We start from the raw sequence: 26210 nt of genomic DNA, 5'->3' as shown, positions 1-26210 counted from the left end.
GAAGAATTTGATGTTATCCCGGTATTTCCCGGGATTTTGAAAAAGAAAATTCCGAATCCCGGGATTTTTTCTAGTCCGGAAAACAAGACCCTCTACATTTAATGGCCAATTAAAAATATGGTAACGAATGTTTGAGTCTACTTATTTTATTGAAAATCTCAAAAAGGAACACTTCTTTTGATTGGCTTAGTATATGGTGCAGTACTCCATGTCAACGTAATGCTTACAGCAAAATATCGATGTTTTTCTTATTAGTTGCATTGGTAACGTATTCTTGAACATGTACATAAAGAATTGAGGTTGAAACTGGAATATTTTGATCTCCTAATAATAATAAAATATATGTATATATTAAGCGTGTGCGATCCTCTCTTATATAAGTAAATGCGACAGAATTCAAGTTTTTTAGAATTTCTTGACTTCAATAAGCAATATTGTATCGCTGCCAAGCGGTATGAAGTGAAAAAATGCTAACGAACATGCATCTTTTCACCTTTATTCACAGAAGAGAGAATCTATGAAGAGAAATAGATCATGTGACTTACGCCCTCATTCTAGCACACACTTGATATATACAGGTGAATCACTAGATAAACTGCAAAAAAAAACATGCTTTAAACGTTGGGAAAAATGGTATAAAGCCTGGAGAAAATAAGAACATAATACTAATATCCAAATACAAACTTATAAACGAATTCCTGCATTGTTAAAAAAAACTTAGGAAAGTAGCACAAAAAGAATCTCTGTAAGCTCTGTACATTTCTTAAGAAACTTCTTAAAGTTGAGATTTTCAAAAACAATGTTTTGGGGAATTAGGGGCATAATGAACACACCGGGCGAAAAAGACACCTCCTTATTCTATGAGAATGTGAATATTGCCCTAAAATTGAATACATAAATGATGTTATGGTCTTAAAATAAGTATTTACCACTAATGTATCCATTAAACTCAATATCTCCATACATTGCTGCAAGGCACGCTGTAGGAACAGTGGCGTAGCTAGGGGGTGCGATGGATGCGATCCACACCGGGCTCCGGATTCTTAGGGGCCCCGTAATCAAGGTGAAAATTTTTCATAGCATAAGAAATTCACTTTTTAATTAACTAAAATGCATTGAGGCAAGGTAAAGCAGGTTCGAAGGGGATCTGAATGGGTACTCGAGGAAGGACAAATAACTCCCACCTATTTATGCATACCATATTTTGGTATCATAATTAGATATTGTTCTAAAGTCAATGCCTTAATTTTGAATAATTATGTTATTGAAAAAATGTTTAAGACAATTCATAATATCTTCTTGAAGTATTCGACAACTACTTTTGAAAAAACTTTTATAAGAAAATCCATAATGTATTATTTACCTGATCTAATTATCAGTAAGGTGTTTGTAGAAAATGCATGAGATATTAGTTGAGGTATTTTCCGTTTTATGCAGGGCTTTTTATACTTCAAACTGGTTGTACCTAGGGGTGCGAACTGGATATCAACAAGCAGCCAGGCTAAAATTTTCATCAAAATGATCCGGGTATGCCTAGGAATGTGCGGCCATTATTTCGTCACGCTAAAATATGCAATATTTTTTATGTGATTCAAGCACTATCAACTGTTGAAAAAACGTTCACTTGATCATATCAATGCGTAAGTTTGTGGGCTTCGTAGCCGTGCGGTCAGTGTCACCAGGCATTTGGCCGCATCGTGCTAGGGAGTGTGGGTTCGATTCCCGCCTCAGGCCGGTAAACTTTTCGTGAGGACTGTTTTCCGACTGTGCCACTGGGCGTTGCATGCTAGTCCGTTGTCTAGTGTGGTGCTTCCTTCAAAGGGCATAACTGCCCACTGGAAGCATTAACGTGTCAGTGTCTTTAATCTAGGGCTAGAATAAAAAAAAAAAAAGTTTTTCAGAAATTTTGTGAAATATATTTTTACTAACATACAGTTAGAAACTATCTGATTCAGCTAATTTATTGAACTTATTGCCTGTATCAAACTGCAGAAGCTTTGTGTGAAGTATTTTAAGTGTGCAACTTGAAAATGGTTTCCTGTGAGACAAGCAAACAAACAACGGCTCGCACTGGTAGAAAAAAATGTGTTCAAATTGAATGACCAAACTGTCGAAGACCACACCCCTCAGGTTGTAACTATTGGTAAATAATTGGTAGGGGATACCTTAGTTTGGTATTCAATAACAATTTTCTTCTACTCTATAGCATCCAGTATAAGGTAGCGTTCCTGTTAACACCATAGGACAGTACTTTCAGTAGTTTAAAAATACATTGTTCTGTTAATCATCGAATATCAGTTGGCCCTCTAGGGTAAACAGGTATAATAAACCACCCCCCCCCCCCCTAAGAAAAAACTGCTCTATCGCAGTGGCAAATGCATTACTTCTATAGTTTTTGGTGTCAAAGTGTTATTTACTTAGTTGGTCATGCTCTGCATGCAACTTTCTCTTGCCAGGTAGCTTCTAAAAAGAGTACAAGACGTTTTCTGAAAACGGTCCAAATCTTGACGTTTCAAAACAAACCGGGCAATATGCCCCTCCCGTAGAAAAAGTTTCGCAGCGTTGTAGAAATGTTCCCAAGGAGAATTCCACCACATGCTAAGCTTAAAAGGGTCCATTAGGAGTCGTCTTCCGGTAAAAGTTTTTATAATAAGCACAATATTAAAGGATGGGCTTCATTTACAACGAGGCTTGCCTATCGGACCCAAAACGCCAAAAAGCTGATTTTTGATATTTTTGGTATTTCTATTGGTTGTTCATACTTCCCAAAGATCTTATATCCGCAACATCATTTTTTCGCGGATATTTAAGATATGTAATCATATTTACGTGTCACAGAAGCCTCAATCCCTTAAAAATTGGCTTAAGGTTTGGATAAATCTTTCTAGATACCGTTATGACTCGAAAGCCAGACACTTAAGCACCGGACTAACTTCAACATCATTGTTCTTCTTTCTGGCGTTACGTCCCCACTAGGACATAGCCTGCTTATCAGCTTAGTGTTCTTATGAGCACTTCCACAGTTATTAACTGAGAGCTTACTATGCCAATGACCATTTTTGCATGCGTATATCGTGTGTCAGGTACGAAGATACTCTATGCCTTGGGATGTCGAGAAAATTTCCAACCCGAAAAGATCCTCGTCTGGTGGGATTCGAACCCACGACCCTCAGCTTGGTCTTGCTAGCTGCGCGTTTACCGCTACGGCTATCTGGGCTTCAACATCATGTGCATAATTAATTATATCTATTTTCATAAGGTACCGTAATCAGGGGTAACATTAATCAGTTTTTAGGATATTTCTTGAATATTTCATCCAAAAATGTAAATGTTGTGAGTTTTATATTTTTAAAACAAGTACTGCCACCCATAGCTCGTGACTATATACTGTAGTTTTTTTTTTTTGAAAGATTTAAGCATGTTAACAAAAATGTTATGTGTGATTTTTTTCATTTTGCTGATATGGGGTAACATTGATCACCCATGTAAACAACGTTCGGTAATATTGAAAATGTCGTTACTTACATAAATCATGGCCCCTGAAGCCGAATATGATGTCGAAACGCTTACATCTCATTTACTTTTTGAGTTATTTTAAAATTAAAAACACCTTGAACAGCGGAATACGCCTAAGGGTAGGCAATTTCCTAAGGGAATTCTACATTCTTAACAGTAATTCGTTAATGTTGCCTAATTGACAACGGAATCGTTTTTGGCGATGCCATTTTTAGTGAGAACCGTATTTTCCTTGCTCATATCGCTTGCAGAACTTATGTGAGACATGAATCTTTGGTAATGTCATCCTTAACCATTGAAATCATTGTTTCACAAACTTGACAAATTTACGCATAAAGTTAACGCAATTTTTGCAAAAATCTTAATTTTTAATAGCTTATAAGTATGAGAAAGAGAAGCAATATTCATGCTTTGGAAATGTTTCATCAATAAATGACGATACCAACTTATTACGAGATGAATCGTTCCGATCAATGTTACCCCGCTGATCAATAATACCTCGGATTACGGTACTGTAATGTTACACGACGGTAAATGTTTATTAATTAGGATGCTGTAAGAAAGATAACGATCATTTTTCCAAAAAAAAACGTTTCAATATGCAAAACCAAGAGATGTGTCTTGCTTCGAAATCCGGACCCTCTTATTAAGTTGATTCGAATTCCGAACACTTCTTTTTGACGAAATATTTGCATATTTTGTATAAAACTCAACTCACCGTCTATACATTTCAGGATTTTGAATAGTTTACTATACGTAATCACAAAAGTATCGAGTGTTGACAAACTCTGAAGCTAACAGAAATGTAAGGGAAGTTTGGGCAAAATCGATTCTCTCACTTCATGGGAACCGTGAGATGCAGTCCAACCACTATGGGCGGTTTCCATACAGACTGGCGGCCAAAAATATTTTTTCCATCTCATGTCTTATTTATTAGTTTTGTGATACAAATTTGATGTTTTATTTTCAAAAACAACATTTCGAGACTAATTTTTAAATAGGGCCTGTGGCGAAATAATAAGTTTTGTTACTAATGATGCATATAAGCCATTTATGCGATTAACGTTGTGCAAACCATTATAAATGTTAGAACTTACATAGAAATGATGGTTCAAATGAATTAGCAATATTCATTTATTTTCTGAATTTGTTTTTAGCTGTTTTTATAGGAAATGGTTTAAAATATTGGAAAAATTTAAAAAGCCCTAAATCAAAAAAGTGCAAATTTGTGCAGCTAAATTCGTCACGATCCTTTAGTTTACATCTCAAAGTACCCTTGGAAATAAATTTTAGCCTGGGACAAGTTGGGACAAAAAAGTATGGGATGTGTAGAGTTTCGATGTAAAATATATTTTTTTTTTTTCAGTGCACTCCCCACATTTTCTCGACCTAAAACCTTTTAAAAACCATTATAAATGTTACCTTTTTAAAACCATTATAAATGTTAGAACTTACATAGAAATGATGGTTTAAATGAATTAGCAATATTCATTTATTTTCTGAATTTGTTTTTAGCTGTTTTTATAGGAAATGGTTAAAAATATTGGAAAAATTCAAAAAGCCCTAAATTAAAAAAGTGCAAATTTGTGCAGCTAAATTCGTCACGATCCTTTAGTTTACATCTCAAAGTACCCTTGGAAATAAATTTTAGCCTGGGACAAGTTGGGAGTTTCGATGTAAAATATTTTTTTTTTCAGTGCACTCCCCACATTTTCTCGACCAAAATACGATTTTTTATTTCATTTTATTTTAATTAGATAGTGTTTTCAATGAGCTTTTGGACAGTATATAAAAATCTGTATAACATATTACGATTATGCAGTATATAGTATTCAATGTGTACCTTGTGTTTTCATTGAATTCTTCATTTATCTTAAAAACTTTAACTTTGGCATACTGTATCAATTAAAATATAAAAGATCTTGTCCTGATATTCCAGGAATAACTTAATAGAAGTGTTTACTATGGACTGATGTACAAGAAAAACCTATTAGAACAAGTCATTTTTTCGATTATTGGCCACCTGATCGCCCATAGTGCCAACACACAATAAAATGTGTAGAGTATCGGAACGCATTTTGTTCTTTTTTTAGTTACCTTATCTTGATGCCTACACCGATACCTTAACATATATTGTCGCGCGCCCACCAAATCGGAACGCGCGTGTGGGACACGCGACGTGTGACTCGTTCCCGACATAACTGTCATAATGACATGTGTGGCGCTGCATTCTTACGATGTTTGTGAACACAGCGCACTATTCAAATATTAGTCGCGACACTTGGAAATTGAGAAAAAATATATTAGAAAAAAATGTTTGTCCTTATTTCTGTCGGATCCATAATATAACACACAACTAAAGTGGAAGAATAGTTTTGTGCATAAGTATTATAGTAGAGTTCATATTTACTGTATGGAAAATGTGCAAAATAATCATAGTGTCCGGCTTTCGAAGCTTCCGGCAATTCGAAGCAAAACGGTATATATCAGTGGCGCGGGAAGTGGGTAGGACAGGTACACAGGACATGTACTACGCATAAAAACACCTGCGTAGGACACTCAAAGGATTGGCCTACACATGATTAAACGAAAAAAAAAATACGAGGTCAGATGAAAACTAAAAAAATAAATTAAATAACTTATTATTTGTTCCTAGAAGTAATTCTTGGGAAGTTTCTGAAACATCCATGGAGAATTATCAGAAGATTATTGAAGAATCTTTGGATGATTTTACGTGTTATACACTACACGAGTGTGATAGTGCTAGCGATTTCTGAACGTGCGATCATTCTTGATACAATCTATCCGAGCGTTGTTGAATCTCCTGACGATTTTCAGAGCGATTCACATAGAACTCCCACAGCACACTTTCTAACAGCTCTTGGCTTAATCCACTTTTAATTCCCGTAAAATTATTTGATCAAATTCCTATAGAACTCCCACAGCACACTTTCTAACAGCTCTTGGCTGAATCCACTTTTAATTCCCGTAAAATTATTTGATCAAATTCCTATTGTGACATATATTTCTATAGAGATTTTGTTCAATGCTTTTCTATACATTACTTTAGAAAATCCTGTAGAATACTATCATGTGATTTAATTGTTTTTTATTATCTAAGCAAGTTATAGATAATCTTAAAGGAAATCCTCTAAAACTCCTTCAAGAGCCCAGGAGTTATTTTAGAGATTCTTGTTCATTGAGGGTGACTTCAAAACTTACACAGGTTTCATTAGAGGTTACTCTAGGATTTTCTTTCATTACGGATTTTTTTTTCATTAAATTTTGTTTGTTTGGCGTTTCTCTGGAGACATTTCTGGATAATTCCTAAAAAATTAACGCTTACTTGAAAAAACTCAAAAAATTAATGGAAGAATTTCTGTAGAATAAGATTTCTAAGAAGGAATTGTTGAAGGAAATCCCTAAGTGAAATCTTATATAAATCCTAAAAGACAATTTAAAAGGAAATCCTTGGAAATTTCTGGAGAAGTTATAGATTGAATTTTAGAAGAAGTTTTGACCGGAAACCTTGGAGAATGTCCCAGGGAAATCGATGGATAACATATTGTAGGAGTTAGATCTTTCTTTAGAAAAAATCTCAAAAAGTATTTGGAGAATTTTGGAAATATTTGGAATTCTGATGATTTCTGAAATAATCTTTGGATAAATTCCATTTCTGTGGTTCTCCTTAAAAAAATCCAGCTTGAATTATTGGGGTATCCTGAACAAAATTCTTGGAGAAATTCCCTACGAAAATCCGTGGAGAAATTCCTTGGGAAATAATCACTAAATGAACTCCTTTAGACAATTCCGGAGTTATATCTGACCATTGGGAAAAAACCCTGAATTTATGATGAAATTCCTAGAGAAGTCTTAGATCTTAGAAAAATGTCTGCCCATATTATATAAAGAATAAAACTTTTATCTCCTGGCTATTATTAGGTTTCGTATTGTTTTCTTAGTTCCAGTTTGGTCTCTTTTCCGGCTCTTTTTGGGTCTCTTTTTTTTTGGCAAGAGGTGTCTAATTTCCGATTTAGGGCAATCAATCGCTACCAGCTTTGTAAAGACGAAGAGGGTTGGGAGAAAAGGGGCGTTAGTAACCAAAACCTAGTTACTATTTTCTTTTTTTTTACTAGTTTTTTCGGCACTATTTTGAAGTTTTTTAGGCAATTTTTCATTTTATACAAATTGTGTGGGAGTTAAAAAAACAGTCTACTAAGAATCATGTTATTTTTCTGTTGAATGGAAAAATCATCTGAAACTATCGCAAGAAAGCTTTAAAACAGTAGTCCACAACTCAAAACCGGCCAAAATGTCACTTACATCCCTTTGCGTTCGACCCCCTTAAATATGGTACCTAACTTCCAATTTCCAGTCCAGGGTTAAAATTTTTCTCACAACATATTTGCCAACGTTTGTCCTACCCATGGTTTCGAACGTGGACGCGCCTCTAGTATATACCGGGTACCCCCGTTGGTTTGACCACATTTAATCTGAACACTTTTTAATCTGAACCCTGCTAATTTGCACATCGTTCAGATTAAAAATGGTTCAAACGTCATTTAGCTAATGGAACGGAGTGAAGTGAGATGGAACGCTGTGGAACGGAACGCAGAATCAAAACAAAACAGTGAAAAAGGTAACCAGAAACACGTTTCTAGGGTGACTAGATGTTCAAATTAAAAATGAACCCCGATGGTTTGCATGAGGTACCGTTCAAATTAGCGGGGGTGCACGGTATATTATATACTAGTGGACCCGGCAAACTTCGTCTTGCCATCAAGTAAGCTGTTGCAAAACGTCATGTAATCCCCCATACAAAATGACACCTGAGTCTTCTCCCGTTTTCCCGATTTTCCGGAGACTTTCCCAAACTTTTTCTTTGCAAGAACACGTCGCGTCCCTTGTCAAGTGCAACAGTGAAAAACTTTCCTCAATCCGTTGATCCGTTATCAAGTTATTTCGTGACATACAAACACCACTCCATTTTTATTTATATAGATATTTCTAGATACCTATTGTATAAGAATTCTTTGAAAAGCCCTCATGGCAATTTTTCAGAAATAGTTCCAGCGGCTTTTAGAACTAATCCTTCAAGAATTTCCTCTTAGATTATCCCGAAAATTACTGCATAAATACTTTCAGGGATTATTCCACAAAATCTATAAGGAATTCCTCCAGGAAATTTATAATTTGTTAAACCAGGAATTCCTCATAAATTTCTTCATAATTTGTGAGTTCTTCCAAAGATTTCTTGAATTATTTTTGAAGTAAATTCCACTTAAGTACTTTAATTAAAAACAAAAATATTTAGTGTTATAAACCACAAAATGCTACATCAATTATTCCTGTAGCTCCTCGAAAAGTTCAACTCGATATTTTCCAGGGTTTTCCCCTTAAGAAATTTTCGTTGGATAAATACTAATATCTCTGAAGACTCATCCAAGAGATCCGAAATTTTTTAAAAGAATTCTCTTTTGTAGGAATTTGACATGTATTTCATCATTGATATTTTAAGGATTCCATTTATAAATATATCTATCTCTATTTATAACTTTTGTTTTGAACTGATACGGACATCTTAGAAAGAAACTCTTGCTTCACCCGAATTTCTAAGAAATACGAACATAATATATACAACCTATACCATAATATTAAAAGAAATATATGATATCTGTAATAAATTATTACATTGTTACTATTTTGTTCTCTTACAGGTCTCAATGCATGTCCCACGAAGTCGTACATATTTCTACGTAAAGAGTTACCAGTCAGATTGGCCAACATAATGAAGGAAATCACACTTTTACCAGAGGGTCTGCTAAGGATGCCTTCGGTGGGTTTGGTCAGTGCATGGTACGTGAAAAGTTTTGAGGAAGTCCTTGAGTTTGAGAAAACAGAACCCACTGGTGACAATCTAGACAAGTAAATACATCAACCTTTGAACACAATACGTTTGAATGCGTTTGCAGCAGAATTTTTACCTCTAGTTTATTTTCCATTTTTCCGGAAATCATAGATTCTGCAAATCTCTCATACAAATCCGTGACCGGCATTCAGATGTCGTGCAAACCATGGCGCAGGGAATTCTAGAGCTGAAAGAATCGCGAAATGGACAAATCGAACCATCGACCGAGCTCTCAATGCAGTACTTCCTAGACCGGCTGTACATGTCACGTATTAGCATTCGAATGCTAATCAACCAACACAGTGAGTGCAATATGAAAGTCTATTTTTGCATCTGTTCATTCTCATTGTGTTATGTTTGTTTATTAAAATATTTTAGCGATTTTATTCGGAGAGATTCCGCAATCAGGCAGACATGTTGGATGTATTGATCCATTGTGTGATCCGCACATGGTCGTTCGAGACGCTTACGAGAATGCACGCTTTCTATGTGACCAATACTATCTTGCTAGTCCTGAATTAGAAGTGATAGAACACAACGGTAAGCATTATCATTATTTGAATAATTTCAATCAAAGCTGATGTGTGCATAGTACAAATCAATGCTGCACTCTGCCCCGAAAGAGCCTCTTTCATATTCTCTCAGACAAACAGACATAACTCTCTTAACCGTATGCATCGCACGATTCAACGGTCATATTGAAAATATAGTTTAGTTGGGGCTGTGACAGAATTTTTTTTGATAGTATTATGTCTGTTTGTCTGTGATATTCTTACGTAACGCAGTTTGAGAAGACGGAGACGTTATGATAATAAAATCTAATTGAATCTAATCCGTGGTAGGTTCGCTCATTATCTATCACCCCATTGCACATATGTATTGTGTAGAATAAATGGGGCTTCCCCAACAACGACGTATTGAAGCGCAGTTCATGGAGATTCAGTATGAGATATAAAATCAAAATGCAACAGATTTTTACATTTCAACATTAAAAACTCTTTGAAAATTTTGATAAATTTTAATTTGAAATTCATTCAGAATAAATTTGATTAGATATAACCTTTTTTGTGTGCTCATGCTAAAAAATTGAAATGATGCCGATTAAAATGAAATGGAATCGAATTTTATCAATGTTTACAATAGCGATTTCGAAATAATCTTGTCTCAACATTCCTTGAGAGCATTTTGAACCAATTTCTCCCATGAGTCGGCACATTCTTACTTTGTGCAAGTCATCGCCGAAATCACGCTCAACTTATCACGAAGCATTTGACTTTGTTTACGCAAAGCAATGAGCGGCTATAATTAAATCAAGCGACGCAACCGAGTAACAATCTCCTTTCATAACTTTGTTTTATTTTCAAACAAAAATTTTCAAGCATCGAACTTTTATATTGGAAAATTTATTAGTTGAGAAAAAAAATAGAATTCTTTACAGGCGACTTTGAATTTCTTAATATCGCTGTGCACCCTTCCATGAGAGCATTTTGAACCGAATTCTCTCATGAATCGATTTATATTTTAAGCAAGTAGGGTAAACGCTTCCTTAGTGGAGGTAGCTCCTGGTAAGAGGAAGTGTGTTGTATACTTATGATGTTTATATTTTCCTTTGGTATACGATGCAAAAATAATACAACCAATCGAACTATATACATGAAACTTAATCGTAAAATTGTTTAAACCAATTATTTTTGCTTAAAATTGAGTGCATCAATATCCATATTGAAGGGACACATTAGAAATCAAAGGTTTGCACCAATAACCTTCTGTCTGTGCGTGATAACTTTACGGAATTTCAATCAATTTTCGATTTCGATGGAGAGAAAATTCAATTTACTCTTGCTTAAAAATATAAGAAAATTCATGAGGGTGGTGGTTCAAGGCGGCGAAGGGTTATTGTGAAAAAGGTACAAAATAACGTGAAATTTGGAAATTTTGGACGCTTAAATCTCAGAAACTGCACATAAAACTATACGTTCTTCTGTAAAGATTTGCAACAGGGGAAGGGCTACTATTTTGCACATCAATTAGTTGGGAACTCCACCGCATGATGGTGCATATCAGAAAACATTATTTTTTGAACGCCCAAATTCTATAATCCTAGAAAAATATTTTTCAAGGTATTCAAGGTATTGGTGCGTGAAACCGCACCAACGCACAGTGCGTTGCTCCATAGACAAAAATCAAATTTCAAGTTATTTAATTCGACGATAATAAGTATCCACAAGTGTTTATAGATAACATCGGCTATTGAAACGTGTATTTATAAGATTTATAAAGCACTAAATGACTACAACAAGCGTCGAAAGTAACAGTTGTCGGAGTAGCAGAAAAACTTAATTTTGTCGCATGTTTTTAACATTACTTTCAACTAGTACGGAGGGTGTTGAAACCAATCCATTCTATCAAAATTTGAAAGAGAACATGTTTGAAGGTTAGTAAAGTATATTTGATATAATAAAAACACAAATTTTAACTTTGAATATGAGAAATTGGCACGATGAGTTGGCTATGAAATCAAACTTATGAAATACTAACATGTAACTTTGGTTATCGATTCAAAAAAAGTTCCACCGAGTTCCACCCTAAGTCACTCACAGACATGTTTATCAGAGTGTCCTCTAAAAGATCTGAAAGATACAGCTGCAATTCCCTGCAACTCTTCGAGATTTTCAACTATTTTTCGGTATACTGCTAAACCAGCACAAGTATGAAAATGAGTTGTTTGTGATAAAAAATCCGAAAATCTCGCAACGCTATGTGGTCAAAGCTGAACCAGACATTACACCAGAGCAAGTTTATGTTTAAAATAATATATTTTAAATAAAGTTTCCAAGATTTTATTCAAATTTCATGTTAAAAGCTAGAAAATTTAAAAAAATATGCTCATTTTTTTACATAAAGGCGTATAAGTCACTTTTGCTGCTATGACTGTGAAGAGACATATTTGCAAATAACTTCTTACATCATTATAGGCAATAATAGTATAAATTACAAGGTTTTTCTTTGAAAATAATGGAATTGGCGCTTAGGACAGTTTTGCGATTATGCGTATACTATACGATTATGCGTACTACTATGTCATTATGTGTACTACTATGTCATTTATGCAAATTGCAGCTCTTTTCACCAGAAAAAACTTTTCCTTTCATACCAAGGTGCTTAAATGGCTTGATCTTCCAGTTTTGATTTTTGTCCCGCATCTCCATACATTCAACGCACTGTGCAACGTGTCAAAAATTTTCAAATCGATTCACTAACAAAAAAGTTAGCCCTTCGAAATGCTCTGGGTCATATTGACCCCAGAAAATAGACAAAGGGTCGAAGGAACCATTCTAAAAACATTCCACCACTAAAGGGGCGGTGTGGCTATTATTTATGCACGGCTTTTTGCAGGGAAATTTCAAATAAATTGTCGTATTCATACCATTGACTGATACGAGGATCTGAAATCTATGATGTGTTGAAATCACATATTGCATGATTTTGTTTCAGTGTTCAGCTAAGGGAAAACTTAGGTCCAGTAGATTTACCCTATTCGCTATAATCACACTCAACACATCAAACTCGCGATGCTTTGCAATTTTGGCTTATGAATCGATGAATTATCATCAAAAATAAAAAACATATTTTTTCGTTCAAATTTTGGAAGAAATTCTCATGAAAACCTATCTTTGCGTTACACATAGCAAATGCAATAATAGATTTTCATGAACATTGCTTCTACTCGCGCTGTAGAAATCATGAGACTCAAAGCAAATCCATCCACCCAGTAACTCTTCGAAGGAATCATCAAGCAATCTCTACTACTACATTTTTTCAGAAATTGTGCTATCTGTTTTTTGGTTCCGGGTCATTTGGCCGAACGCCATTTAACCGAAATTGAAAAAAATAAGAGTGAACTGCAGTTAGCATGCATTTGTTATGAATTTCTAAGCTGAATTTCAAAGCACAACTTATTTTTAAAGGTGGAATAATCATTGATGTACAGCTCTTAAGTGTTAGCTCAAGGAACAGTCAATGCTGAAAGAAGAACATCCTAAATGTAAGCAATTATTCACTTCTCTGCTAATGGTAATAGCTGCCAGCATAGGTTTTCGCATTGCGCTTATTGTCAGCTTTGACAGTTGACAGCATCGATTAGCTTCAATCATTCTGATAGTAGGTGTAGTAGGCTGATGTACTTAGTATTTATCTAGTAGGCCAAACTAGCATGTTGGTAAAAGATATGTCATTCTTTATTGTTTACTGATTCATAATAAACCTGTTTCACGGAACATTACATTGGCGACGAGTTTGCAACGTACCCAAAGATTCAGTATTATAATTTCATAAAACTTCGTGTGTGTGGCTAAGCAAAGAATAATTAGAACACAAATAACAAAAGTAACCAAGCAGTGACTGTGAATTGGAATATATAAAAAAAAACATGCAGTGGATCTATGGAAAACTGACAAAGGAAAATATCGGTGAGGTTGATTTGTTTCTAGTGTGTATAAACTCGGTGGGGAAATGTAAATTAATTCAAAGAAAAAAAAAGATGTGGTAACTACTACTATTCGTTGGAATCAGTGTATTGTATAGTTTATGTTAAAAAAATGCTAATAACGTTAATGTTCTTATGAACGAACGCTAACGCCAATTCCTCCAGCGGTAAGCTTAGCTCGTGTACGTACGGAGGAAATGTTTCTTGAGGCTTGAAAATATGGAATGTCAAAATGTCAACGACAATAAACGTTTCGGTTTACAACAAATGCTACCAACACAAATTGATTTGCTATTTTACGTTGTTTTAATGTTTAATTTCAAATGAAAAACTTGAATGCTTATCACGTTGACCCAGTATTAGGAAATGAACTATAACGATACTGTTGCTCATGAGTTCAACAAGCAGGTATTTCAATAGAGCTGGATTGATGTCTGTATCTGAAGTAAAATATAGTATTTTAACGACAGATGTAACTCAGTTCATTACCTAAGAAGATAATCATTTAAGAAGTTTAAGAAGTTGCCTCTATTACAATCCATAATGTTTCATGTCATATAATTCAATATTATGAAATAATGTAACGAAATTTAAGAATTTGTCACTTCAATATAATATTATAAATAACTATTATTATGTTATTTCCTCAAACTGTTATCAATTGGAAACGTAATTGTTGCATGACAGTTTGACAAACTAAATACACCAATAATATAATACAGTAAACGAATACTCAATACAAATTAAACAAAACTTTATTTGAACAGTATAAAGTTTCAGTTTCAAATTAATGATAAAGAAAAGCTCTCAGTAAATAACCGTGGCGGTTCTCATCAAACAATAAACTGAGTAGCAGGCTCTGTACTAGTAGGGACGTAATGACAAGAAAAAGATGTTTATACATTTATTGAAACTCAAGATAGAGTTTAAACATAGACATTATATATGATACATAATATGATAATTTAAAAATCAAAGTGTTACATAAATCACAAATTGTTGAACAGGTTTGTTGCCATAGACCAAAATTCAGGTTCAACGTGAACAGTCTACAGTACGATACAAAGCAAATCAGATATGATATGTGTGTTTGATGAGAGTGTAGCCTTAAGTAACCCGTCATTCGTTTTGGTACCAATGTTGATATTGAAGCTCGTTATTTCAAAGTAATAAAACTCAGTCCATGTAATGAATACTCTTACGGAAAAATAGCGCTATATGTGCTTACATACAGAAAGAATACTGATACTATTTCAGCTACATCACTGCAATACCAACTGATCCTCTTTAATTCTTCAATTGTGACAAGATGTAATAACAATCATCATAGACGCGTACGAAATTCAATGACGGCCTATTCCGCCTTGAGAGAATTATGCAGAGGTTTAAAAAAAATCAGTCCATTTAAATATTGAGGGCAAATAGTTTCTAAGGCTATTTGATATGGAACAAATGTAGGTAACTACGAAGCGAAGCAAATAGAGTTATAAACGCTATACAACTCCACGGAATTATAGGAAGTTCATAGAACTTCAGTCTAATTCCTAGTAAGAAACGTAGGGAACATTGCGACTGTTCTAGTCCGTTTCTGTATCCAAATAAAGGGGATATAGTTATCCTAGTCTATTTGGAGTGTGATGAAAGAGGAATGAAGGGGATTACGAATCCTAGTCCATTCTTTTAAACGAAGGGTGTCTTAGAAGACTCCAGTCCGTTGAAGACCAAAATGAAGGAGTACGACTCAGTTCATTTGGCATAATATCTAGTCTATCACAAGATGAAGGAAGCAGAATTAGCTTTAGGCCATCTGAAAAAGTGATAAAGAGATATGCAAAGGGAGCAATAATGTTCCAGTCTGCAACAGAAAAGACCAGATGTAGGAGATTCTTCTCAGTCCTTCTGGCAATCCAGTCTACTATGAGATGTAGGGAGAAAGTCTTCGGTCCATCTATAGTAAAGGGATATGCAAAGGAAACAAAAGTGTTTCAGTCTGCAATAGAAAAGACCAGATGTAGGACATCGAACTCAGTCTTTCTGGCAGTTCAGTCTACCATGAGATGCAGGAAGTATGTCTTCAGTCCATCTATGGTAAAGGATCATGTTCATTTGCTAGTCCAGTCTACCACAAGATGAATAAAGCTCAAGCATATTCAAAATTTCAGTAACTGCTTTTTTTGATATATTCATCTAGTGGTAAAGGGACAAAACAGTTAACAAATTTAAATACTTATTTGGTTTTATTTCATCTCAATATTAAATAAATAGTTTCATAGTTTTCTGTAGGTTTGAACTGCTTGGATATTGCCCTTACAATTCGATGATTGATTTTAGAAATTAAAAGTAAGTTACGTACTCAACAATGGAAACAGAAGAAAAAGATAACTGAATGATGCTAAGTATACTCTCTAGTTAAAATATCGTGAACGATGCATGTAACATCTTTTAATAAATCATTTCCTCCATATTTAGATATCAAAAATCCAACATGGACAGTGTGGCATTACTCCTTGAAGTGAAAGAAAAGAGTGCTAATGTTATAAACTGTTCTTCATGGCCCATCGATTACCTGGAACCGCCCATCGCTCAATAGACGGATGACGATTTTAATCAGTTTACAAATAATATAGGAGGTCGATTACAGTAAGCAAACCATACAATGTACCAAAATAGTAGTTAAGTCAATTGATACATTCAAAGAAACAAAAACGATCAGACTTGTCACGTTCTACACAAAGGACATTATTATCTATTTAGAGAAAAGGAGAGATGTAGTAGGCTGATGTACTTAGTATTTATCTAGTAGGCCAAACTAGCATGTTGGTAAAAGATATGTCATTCTTTATTGTTTACTGATTCATAATAAACCTGTTTCACGGAACATTACAGTAGGGTTTTGTTCTTCTTCGTCGTAAGCGTTACTATTCGTCGTATCAAACTTTAAATGTTCCACTACGGCGGATATTCAAACTTACCTGCAACATGGATCCATTATCCAAGTGTAATTTTGTGAAAGCTGTTATGGTTTGTACACTTGTACACCAAAAATGCAATAAAACTACTGTATTTCGGTAAATAACTTCAGCTCAATTATCCACTTTGCACTTTGTTATGAGCCTGTAATCGATATTATTTTCAGTGTCGCCTATTACTTTTGCGCCGTGTTTACATTCTGGTGCCAAGTAAGCCCACCATGTACGCCTTGTTTATTTTTTGTTTGCAGTGTCGCCGTTTACTCTCGCCGTGTTTTGATTTCGATTTCAGATGCGCCCATCACTTTGATAAACAAAAACACAGGCGTAATCAATACAGTGTGTGGTTTTGAATAAGGTGAAGTTTCGTCTTCTACTAATTTTGGTTTTTTTGAATAGTTTAATTATCGATAGGGGAAAAGTTTAAGTGCAGTGAATAGACAATCAAGCTACAATTTCAACGCCATATTTTCTTGAATTGTCTACATTTTGTCAGTTTCGCCTAATTCGCGAATCTTTCTAGACTTTTTCACCGAAATCGCATGGACGAATACGATTTGAGAGAAATGCTTAGCGATCGACTGAGCCACACACCACTTTCCAACACAAGTTTCTTCCCGCCCCCGTGGGTGACTTACTTCGCCGGGCACTTATTTTCACTATGGAAAACCTTCGTACCTCTTCACTGAAGGATTTCATTCCAATCACACGCCGTAAAACTCCAGTAAATCACCAAATTTACGAAATTTCCTCAACCGCCGCGAATAATTGAGAATGTAAACAAAGTTCAATCCGTCGTACTGAGAAAAAAAGCTTGTGCTCATCAATGTGTGCGCGACGCTCGACATAAAAATACGATTCCTTTGATTGTGTTGTTTTCGCTGTACTGTGAGCAAATGCCATAATTGTACGGTCAAAAGGAATTGTGTTCATATGTTTGGGCTGAATTTTGATGACGAACAATTAATTTTAAAGGAAATAAGTATATTCCATCATGCTGAAGGAATGGAGGGAGATGCCCGTAGATCTATATATTCTAGTAAAACATTTTATTATAGCATTGATATGTTGTGTTTTAACCATTCAATACACACAGTGAGCCGTAAGTTGTGAGACGAATCTGGAAACTGATTGCGACGGAGTTGAAAACGATACGACGGACTGAGAATACGGTAAGATGCATTTTCTTTGCATTATTTCCAAAAAGAGATCAAGATTTATCAAAATGTTATTGTACAATGCTAAAGCCGTTTTGAGAATGAATTGTTTGACATCGGTTTGTATCAGCATCATTCACTGCAATACTGGTAAAATTGCAGTTCTCACTGATCAATGCTTAATACGATGGATACTAACACATCACCCTACTTGGTAAATTGAATAATTTCAAACAACCACAAGCTTGACTTTTTCTTTTCACAACGAAGAAACAGTGAGCTTCTTTACCGTAAGTGTTCACACGTTGCAATCATTATTTTGGAGGATAATGACATCTCACCTAAGGTAACTCTTGTGCGAAAAATACATTTTTATAAGTTCTTTATGAACGTATTATAAACCTCAATTCCCAAAACTATGAAAAATATTCAAATATGAAAGAACAGCCTATTATCAAAAGAAGGAAAATTCTCTTATAAAATGTAAGCAAGTGTAAACACTTCAAATCCTAGCACACCGTTGATATCGAAGGGACAAACAATCAACTTACAGTCTTGACGTAAGTTCACAACTTTGTCCTAAATGAACGGATCGTTTAAAATAATTGTTTTGGAGCACTTATATAGCGACGAACATGAGGTCCGGCCAATCAATTAGCTGATCAGTTATTGAGCCACACTTATGAATCCTACACATCAGTGTTAAAAAATGGATTATTTTTTTGTTCGTAATTCGGCCAAACGGCATTCGGCCAAACGACTCATTCGGCCAAATGGCGTTCGGCCTAACGGCAGTCGGCCAAATGGCCGGACACCCTATTTTTATACATTCCTACAGATTTTTCCTGAAAATAGCAATACCTTCACTTGAAAATACTAAAAATCCTACCTTTGAAAACTCTTCTACGTATTCTTCTAGAAATTTCTTCACGCGTATCCCCTCGAAGTCGTACAGGAATTACACCCGGCATCCCTCTTCAGAAGTTTTAAATTACATATTTAGGACAGATTCCAAATGCTTTTATTTTTCATAAAAAGCATTCAGCAAATTTCATTAAAAACAAATTAACAGAAATTCTTGATGAAATACAACCTGAGATCCATCAAACATTTCCTCAGATATACCTCTGATAACTTCTTTAAGAATTCTTTTTAAAATTATTCCTGAAATTCATCATATTTTCCCCATGATTGTTCAAAAAATGCTAAGATTATCGAAAAATTCCCACGGGCATCATCCCAGGAATTCACGAAAAATACAGGAATTTATCAAAAAATTCTAAAAATTCCCAAGAACTTTATTTTGAATTCTGCCTAAAGTACTTTTCTTAATTTTCCTTAAAAAGCTTCCAGATATAACCCTAAGATATGCTTCAGGAGTTTTTTTAGATTCCTCCAGGAAATTGACAGAATGTATCAGAAAATTGAAATTTCTATATATGTTTCAAAGCAGTCCTTGTCGGATTCCTCCATCATTTGTTAGGAAGATGTCAACCGCGATTACTGCAAGAATTTCTCCAAGGATTCTTTGGGATTCCACTAGAGATTTTACCAAGAATTTTATCTAGAAATCCTCTCTGAAGTTCTCGGAGGAACTCCTTAAACAAATATTTGTACAAATTCAACGTATAACCAATCAATCTAATCAGAAGCTCATCTTCAGGTATTCTTTCAAGTGTTATATCTTGATTTCATCCAGAAATTGTAATAAAGTTGATTTAGAATATATTGCATTGATTTTCCAACGTTTTTTTTTCCTGGAATTTCTCTACCATTTTTCCTCAGCATGCCTCCATATATTGAAACAGGATTTTTGCAAGAATACATTAGAGACCATAATTCATAGATTCTTCCAGGAATGTTTCCACTTCTTCTGTCAAGCATAACTACAGGAATCTATGCACAAATATCTTTAAGAACATATTCAAACATTTATTTGCGGAATCCCAAGTAAATATTTTTTCTCATATTACTGCAAGTGATATGTTTAGAACAAATAGAGGACAAATCCTTGGAGGCGATATAGAAACACCTGATCAGGATCAATTCTAGACAAAATTGCTAAGGCAACTCCATTATTTTGTTTCAAGTTTTTCTTTGGAAATTTTTAGTGAAAACACTGGACGAATGTCAAAAAGAATTCATAGGTTCTCAAACTTTTTGAGTGCACGAACCATCTTGTCATCATTCGCGACCCACTATGGAAAACAGTGCACAAAAAAAATTGCTCTACACACGTGTAAAGTTCTTCTTCTTCTTTCTGGCGTTACGTCCCAACTGGGACAGAGCTTGCTTCTCAGCATAGTGTTCTTATGAGCACTTCCACAGTTATTAACGGAGAGCTTACTATGCCAATGACCATTTTTGCATGCGTATATCGTGTGGCAGGTACGATGATACTTTATGCCCTGGGAAGTCGAGAAAATTTCCAACCCGAAAAGATCCTCGACCGGTGGGATTCGAACCCACGACCCTCAGCTTGGTCTTGCTGAATAGCTGCGCGCTTACCGCTACGGCTATCTGGGCCCCTACGTGTAAAGTTACAGAATGTCAATTTCATCAGACAATATTCTCTTTTACCATTAGATTGATATTTTTGTAGGAAAGTATAAATTAACTTTAAAAAAATCATTATAATTAATATCATGTAACAAATAATCATTTACCAAAAAAGGAAAAATTTCTGGCTTGCGTACAATCACTACAAAAAGTTTTGGAAAGCATTAAAGATGAAAAAATCGGCTTCATAACAGTCATTTTTAGATTCAGTTGAGTCAATTTTTGCAGAGCTTGTCGAACATGAAATGTTGGATTTTTTTTTTATTGTCAACATTGTCTTTTTCTCAAAATTAAGGTTATTATTATTATTTATCTTCAATAAATTTGACTTCTCGTCCTTGACGAGTTCGCTGTTCAAAATTCAAGCGTTCCAGGTAGTAAAATTATCAATTCAAAAACATTGATCAACAAACAGTATCAAGTGATGTAAAGCCTGATGTTTTTTTTTTAATCCAATCGGCACAAATCTAAAAGGTTTTCAAAAACGGGGTAAATCAATATTTTTTTTCACGACTCACCAGAGGTGAGGGTAGCGACCCACAGTTTGGAAAACTATGGGTCATTCTAATAATATCTCCTAAGAAAATAACTATCAGTGTTTTGGAGGAGTTTAGAAAGGAATTCTAGATATCTATTCTATTTTAGATTGTATGATAAATATTCGAAGGGACAATCTTAAAGAAAATTTTAAGATTCTTGGTGTAACTGCAGTTTTCTTTAATTGTCGGAAACTATGCCAAGAAGAATTGCTGAGAGAAATTTTTTAAACAATTTGATGTTCTTCTACCAAAAAAGAATGCATTCCATTAGGTATCTCTAGAGAAATTCCCCAGAAAAGATTTGGTTAAATTTGCATGATAAAATTTAGATTAAATCGATTTTTTCAACATGCTTGCAGTCTCCATACAAAACTCATCGTTTCTGTTACATGGAAAATATAATACTTTTCAAAATCACAAAAATATAACTTTTAAACATGGAAGTTATTATAGACTTGTCTAATAAGTATTGTAATACACATGAAGTTTGTATTCTGTGGCAAATTATGCAAATAAATTGTCATGCAAGCTGGCTATCTTGCATGCAAGTTGGCTGATATAGTCATTTTTTGCATTTTCAACTGCCTCGAAAACTAGATGTGCTATGATATTTTTGAAAAAAGCAATGGATTCAGCAACCCTTAATTAAGTAAATAGCGGTATTTTGATGCTTGAGACAAAAGCGTGTGCCGCAAATCACTGGAATAGTTCTTTAAGCAAACAATGGAATTATTTAGGACAAAATTCCTGAATAATTATCAGGAGGTTGAGGGTATCTCAAGAAAACTGTCGAATAAATTTCGAAATAAAAGATTGCAGATATTTTTCTGAATAAGTGATATCCAGAATATTTTCAGGTTCATCCATTGAAGGGTTCTCTTTAACGTATTTTAGCACCTCCAAGGTCACTTTCCCAGGTTTAGTTATAAGCAGGCATTGCAGAATTCACTCTCATTTGATTTTGAAGCACGATCAAAGCAAAACGTGTATTTTTTTGCAAATTTCACATCAATTTGTTTATTTAATCCAAATGCAAAGTATATGTAATGTTTATTTTTTCGAAAGTTTATCAATTCTAAAATAAATCAAAATGTAAAAGTATTTGGCATGTCCAAAAAAGAACCATTAAGGTCATTGATACATTTCTCCTACATTTGTAACATCGCTGTGGTGCGTTAAGACAGAAGTAGGGCCAAAATGACAAAAAACATGTAAAAGCAGGAGTTCACATTCTATCTCGGTACATACATTGTAAATGGAATTAGAGCCCCAAATCGAACCGAAAAACTTTAATCTGAATATTGTTCAAAAGGCATTTCTGATTATTATGATTGACTACGAGGGATAATGGAATTACACTGTGAATACTGATTAAATAGGATAAATACTCACTTCCATGCTTATTTTTGTGCAAAATCAATGTTCTGTGTCATGTGCTGGAAGGAGTCCAGCACTAAAAGTCTCCCTCTATATGAGCTTCAGAACAAATCAGTTCTCATGATGAAAGTTTTGTCAAAATTGATGGAGTTATTTGTCCCAATGATTTGTTATCAATCAATCATAGAGTATTCCTAACAAGTTAGGAAACCAGTTCTGCATAATTCAAAAATTATTCCACGTGGCCTGCCACGTCCCAGCTAGTTCAAACACAATGCAATTTTTTTTACGTTTCAGATCTGGAAAAGGGTAAACCTATCAAAATAGTGTACGTACCTTCTCACCTGTATCATATGCTCTTCGAGCTATTCAAAAACTCAATGCGTGCCGTAATGGAATACCATGGTGCCGAAGATGATATTCCACCCATCAAGGTCACCATTGTCAAGGGCAAAGAGGACATCTGCGTCAAAATGTCTGACCGTGGCGGTGGCATTCCCAGATCCCATGTCGATCAACTGTTCAAGTACATGTACAGCACAGCACCGCAACCGCCAAAATCAAAGTCCGACCTCCCGCTTGTCCCCTTGGCCGGTAAGTTCGAAACCTGCGCAGGTCCAATTAGAGTGTATCTTCCCGGATGGGTGAACGGATGAGCAAAAGATTGAAATGCCGTACCACGATATAACCTAACTGTAGAATGGATCGTCGAACCAAAATTTTGTGTAATTAACTAGTCGTTTGAAACATTCAATAATTTAATTCTATAGACAATCATGAAATTTGAGCACTTTCTAAGTAAGATTTGTGGGTTGAAGGGACCAGAACCGGTTACGTTATGTCTTGGTATTTATATGTTATGAATGTAAGCTAAATTGTAAAAAAAAAACAAACTAAATTCCATCGCATGTGATGCACAAAATTGTAACATGTTCTAAGAAATTCAACATATATATCATGTAAATTTAAATGATGTATCATTCAGTTCAGAAGGAACAGCACATGGTTAAGTGTCGTATAAAATACATCATTTAATACATTTGATAAAAAAACAAATGGGGACGACCCATTTTACTTAAAGACATTTCACATGAAGACGTTTCACATAATGGACGTTTCACATAAAACAAATTCATACAAGAATACATACCACTTTAAAAAAAGGCATGAAGTTCTCCGTGAGCCAAATATCCATTATGTTAAACGTCCCTATGTAACCATATGTGAAATGGTCGGTCCCCCAAAGCATACATGAGTATCGTTGAATTATTATAATGCAAAAACACTCCAAACGTCCAATCTACATAACTTTGCTGTGGTTTATGCTCACTATCTGTAGGTTATGGCTACGGTTTACCCATTTCAAGGCTGTATGCACGCTATTTCCATGGAGATTTGGTACTATACTCATGTGAAGGATACGGGTCTGATGCTGTGATATATTTGAAGGTGAGTGACATTGTAATGAAATCCAGTTGACCAACGGTGTTCCAAAACCCAACATTCTATTGCAGGCACTTTCTGACGAGGCAAACGAGCTGTTGCCAATCTTCAACAAGACCAGCTCTCGTTTTTACAAGGCCACCGTGCCAACCGGAGATTGGTCAAATCAGGTAAAACCAAAGAAAGCAAAACCGGTTGTTATTTGACGTGGAGGTTGATGTTTGGTTGGCCATTATTTTGCTGACAATGAAGCGCTTGTTTTTCATCACACGACCTTTGACAAAACCTTGTAAATTACTCCATATCCTCTAATGTTACGTGCATTAATAGTTTAGGACGATAGTGATGTCACATTTTGGTTACTTGTTTTAAATGTCTTTCACTTGACACATGTGTTGTAGGAAAATATATTTTGTTTACAATAGAAGTACAAATACGATCTTTTAATTTTTATTTCGATATCATTTAATAGACTTGTTGAACGAGCACCAACAAAATTGACCTCTTTAAACCTTGGACATTCTCTAGAGTCTAGACGAATTGACACGACTTACATATCTACATTACCTTTTGTTAGGTCGATACAAGTTTGGTTTCAAAATTTCGTGAAAATAACCCTCTCTCCCTTTATACTGAAATACGTTATCAATGTTATCAATGCTAACAAACTGAATGCATGAAAAAGTGCCAAAATTTTGCTATCCAACACAATTGGAGGTCGGTACTGTCTGTAGCAATCATGTCCTGGCAGAAACTGCGTCAGGTGAAAGTTCTGCAACCATTGGGGCTTTTATACCAATCTGACACATTTGGTATTACGTTACAAGGCCATCTTTAGTAAGTTATCCCAATCCTGCTGCCAACTTCTAAGTATTATCTTTTGCGCTGCGGACTCCTGTGATACCTCTTCGGTTGAGCCATTGGCCGGATGGGCGTCATCCCGGCTTTGATTCACATGCCTCTTTGGAAACTGTCCGGTACACTTGCTTTTCAGCGCCAGTGCATCGAAATTCATCGTCTACCCGGAATAACTTGATTGATTTTGATACTCTACCGGGCACTATTGAAGCAAGAAGAAGGGAAATTATCCGACGTCGAAAAACTTTTCGCCGAAGTAAGCTAGCTCCACCATCGGAAACTAGGCCGAGTAGAACCGTTTGTAGCTAATTTCCAGTTCTGGATCGTCAGGCTACCAGTGAATCGGAGGTCATCCTCTAACTGGAATCGCTGCAACGAGCTTGCTATCCATCTGGTCATCCTGGAAAGTTCGAGCAACAGCACCTTCCACAGAGCAATGATGCATAGTGAGCAAACACATGAGCATCCTGTAGAAGTTGTGCAGGGCTCCGGCGTGATGTCGTTTGTCGACCCCAAACGCAAAACACGTTGTCGCACCAGAAAATGTGCATAACACCGGCTAGATTTAACCATCAATGGGTGGAATGAGTTGTTGCAGAGATACCGTTGACGAACTTTAAGTTCTTATTAGGGGCCTTCCTTAGCCGAGTGGTAACGTCTGCGGCTACAAAGCAAAGCCATGCTGAATGTATCTGGGTCATACAGCATCACAAGCATAGTTTTTCAATCAAAAGTTGTCTAAATTTAGGCGTATTATGCTGTTTTTTCAAAGTTTAAGGGGCCAGAACCCGTCGTCAATATGAGAATTTTTTAAAAGCAGTTTTTTATTCAAAATCATGAAAGTTTACATGAAAATGTGTTCACTGTGTTATTCTATTCTCCAACCGAAGAACAGTGAACACATTTTCGTCGAGTAAATTTCAGTATTGAACAGAAAAACTACAGTTGAAGTTTCGATGATGACGATGATTACGATCATTTAGCATATTTGCAGTAAAAGGGGAGATCCCCCAGTACCGGACAGCACCCAATACCGGACAAAGTCAGAAGTTTGAGAAATCATGGTCCAATCAAGATAGTGTATTAGAAGAAAATAAAGATATTATAGAAAGTAATGTTTGCGTAGAATAGCACATTCTTGAAATATGCATGCCTTTTTCAAAAAGTAGAGATGTTTCAAAATCGTCAAAAAATTGACAAACCACCCAATTTCAGCCAAATTTTGGATTATTTTGAATAAGGCAAAATAGTTTGGGTCACGCAAGGAAGATCGAATATTATCATAATTTGAAAATATGAATGTATTATGTGTCCAAACTTGATTTTGGGTCAAGCACCTCCTGTCCCCCAGTTTCGGACAGCTTGATTTGTTATATGATATCTCTATAATTTTTGCTC

The 26210-nt window shown here is 35.2% G+C and overlaps 1 protein-coding gene across 2 annotated transcripts in view; it reads left to right on the top strand.

The window, feature by feature from the left end:
- LOC5569118 (pyruvate dehydrogenase (acetyl-transferring) kinase, mitochondrial) overlaps positions 1-26210 on the top strand; it is a 45189-nt gene that overhangs the window by 9769 nt on the left and 9210 nt on the right. For both annotated transcript variants that reach the window (XM_001652667.2, XM_001652668.2), the window contains exons 2-7: positions 9234-9441; positions 9536-9726; positions 9803-9964; positions 22809-23105; positions 23851-23960; positions 24026-24124. In XM_001652667.2, the coding sequence (XP_001652717.1) occupies positions 9234-9441; positions 9536-9726; positions 9803-9964; positions 22809-23105; positions 23851-23960; positions 24026-24124 (1067 nt within the window). The remainder of the gene's footprint in view (positions 1-9233; positions 9442-9535; positions 9727-9802; positions 9965-22808; positions 23106-23850; positions 23961-24025; positions 24125-26210) is intronic.

This window comes from Aedes aegypti, chromosome 2, assembly GCF_002204515.2.
Source record: "Aedes aegypti strain LVP_AGWG chromosome 2, AaegL5.0 Primary Assembly, whole genome shotgun sequence".
Taxonomy (NCBI): domain Eukaryota; kingdom Metazoa; phylum Arthropoda; class Insecta; order Diptera; family Culicidae; genus Aedes; species Aedes aegypti.
This window is presented reverse-complemented; position numbering and strand designations above follow the sequence as displayed.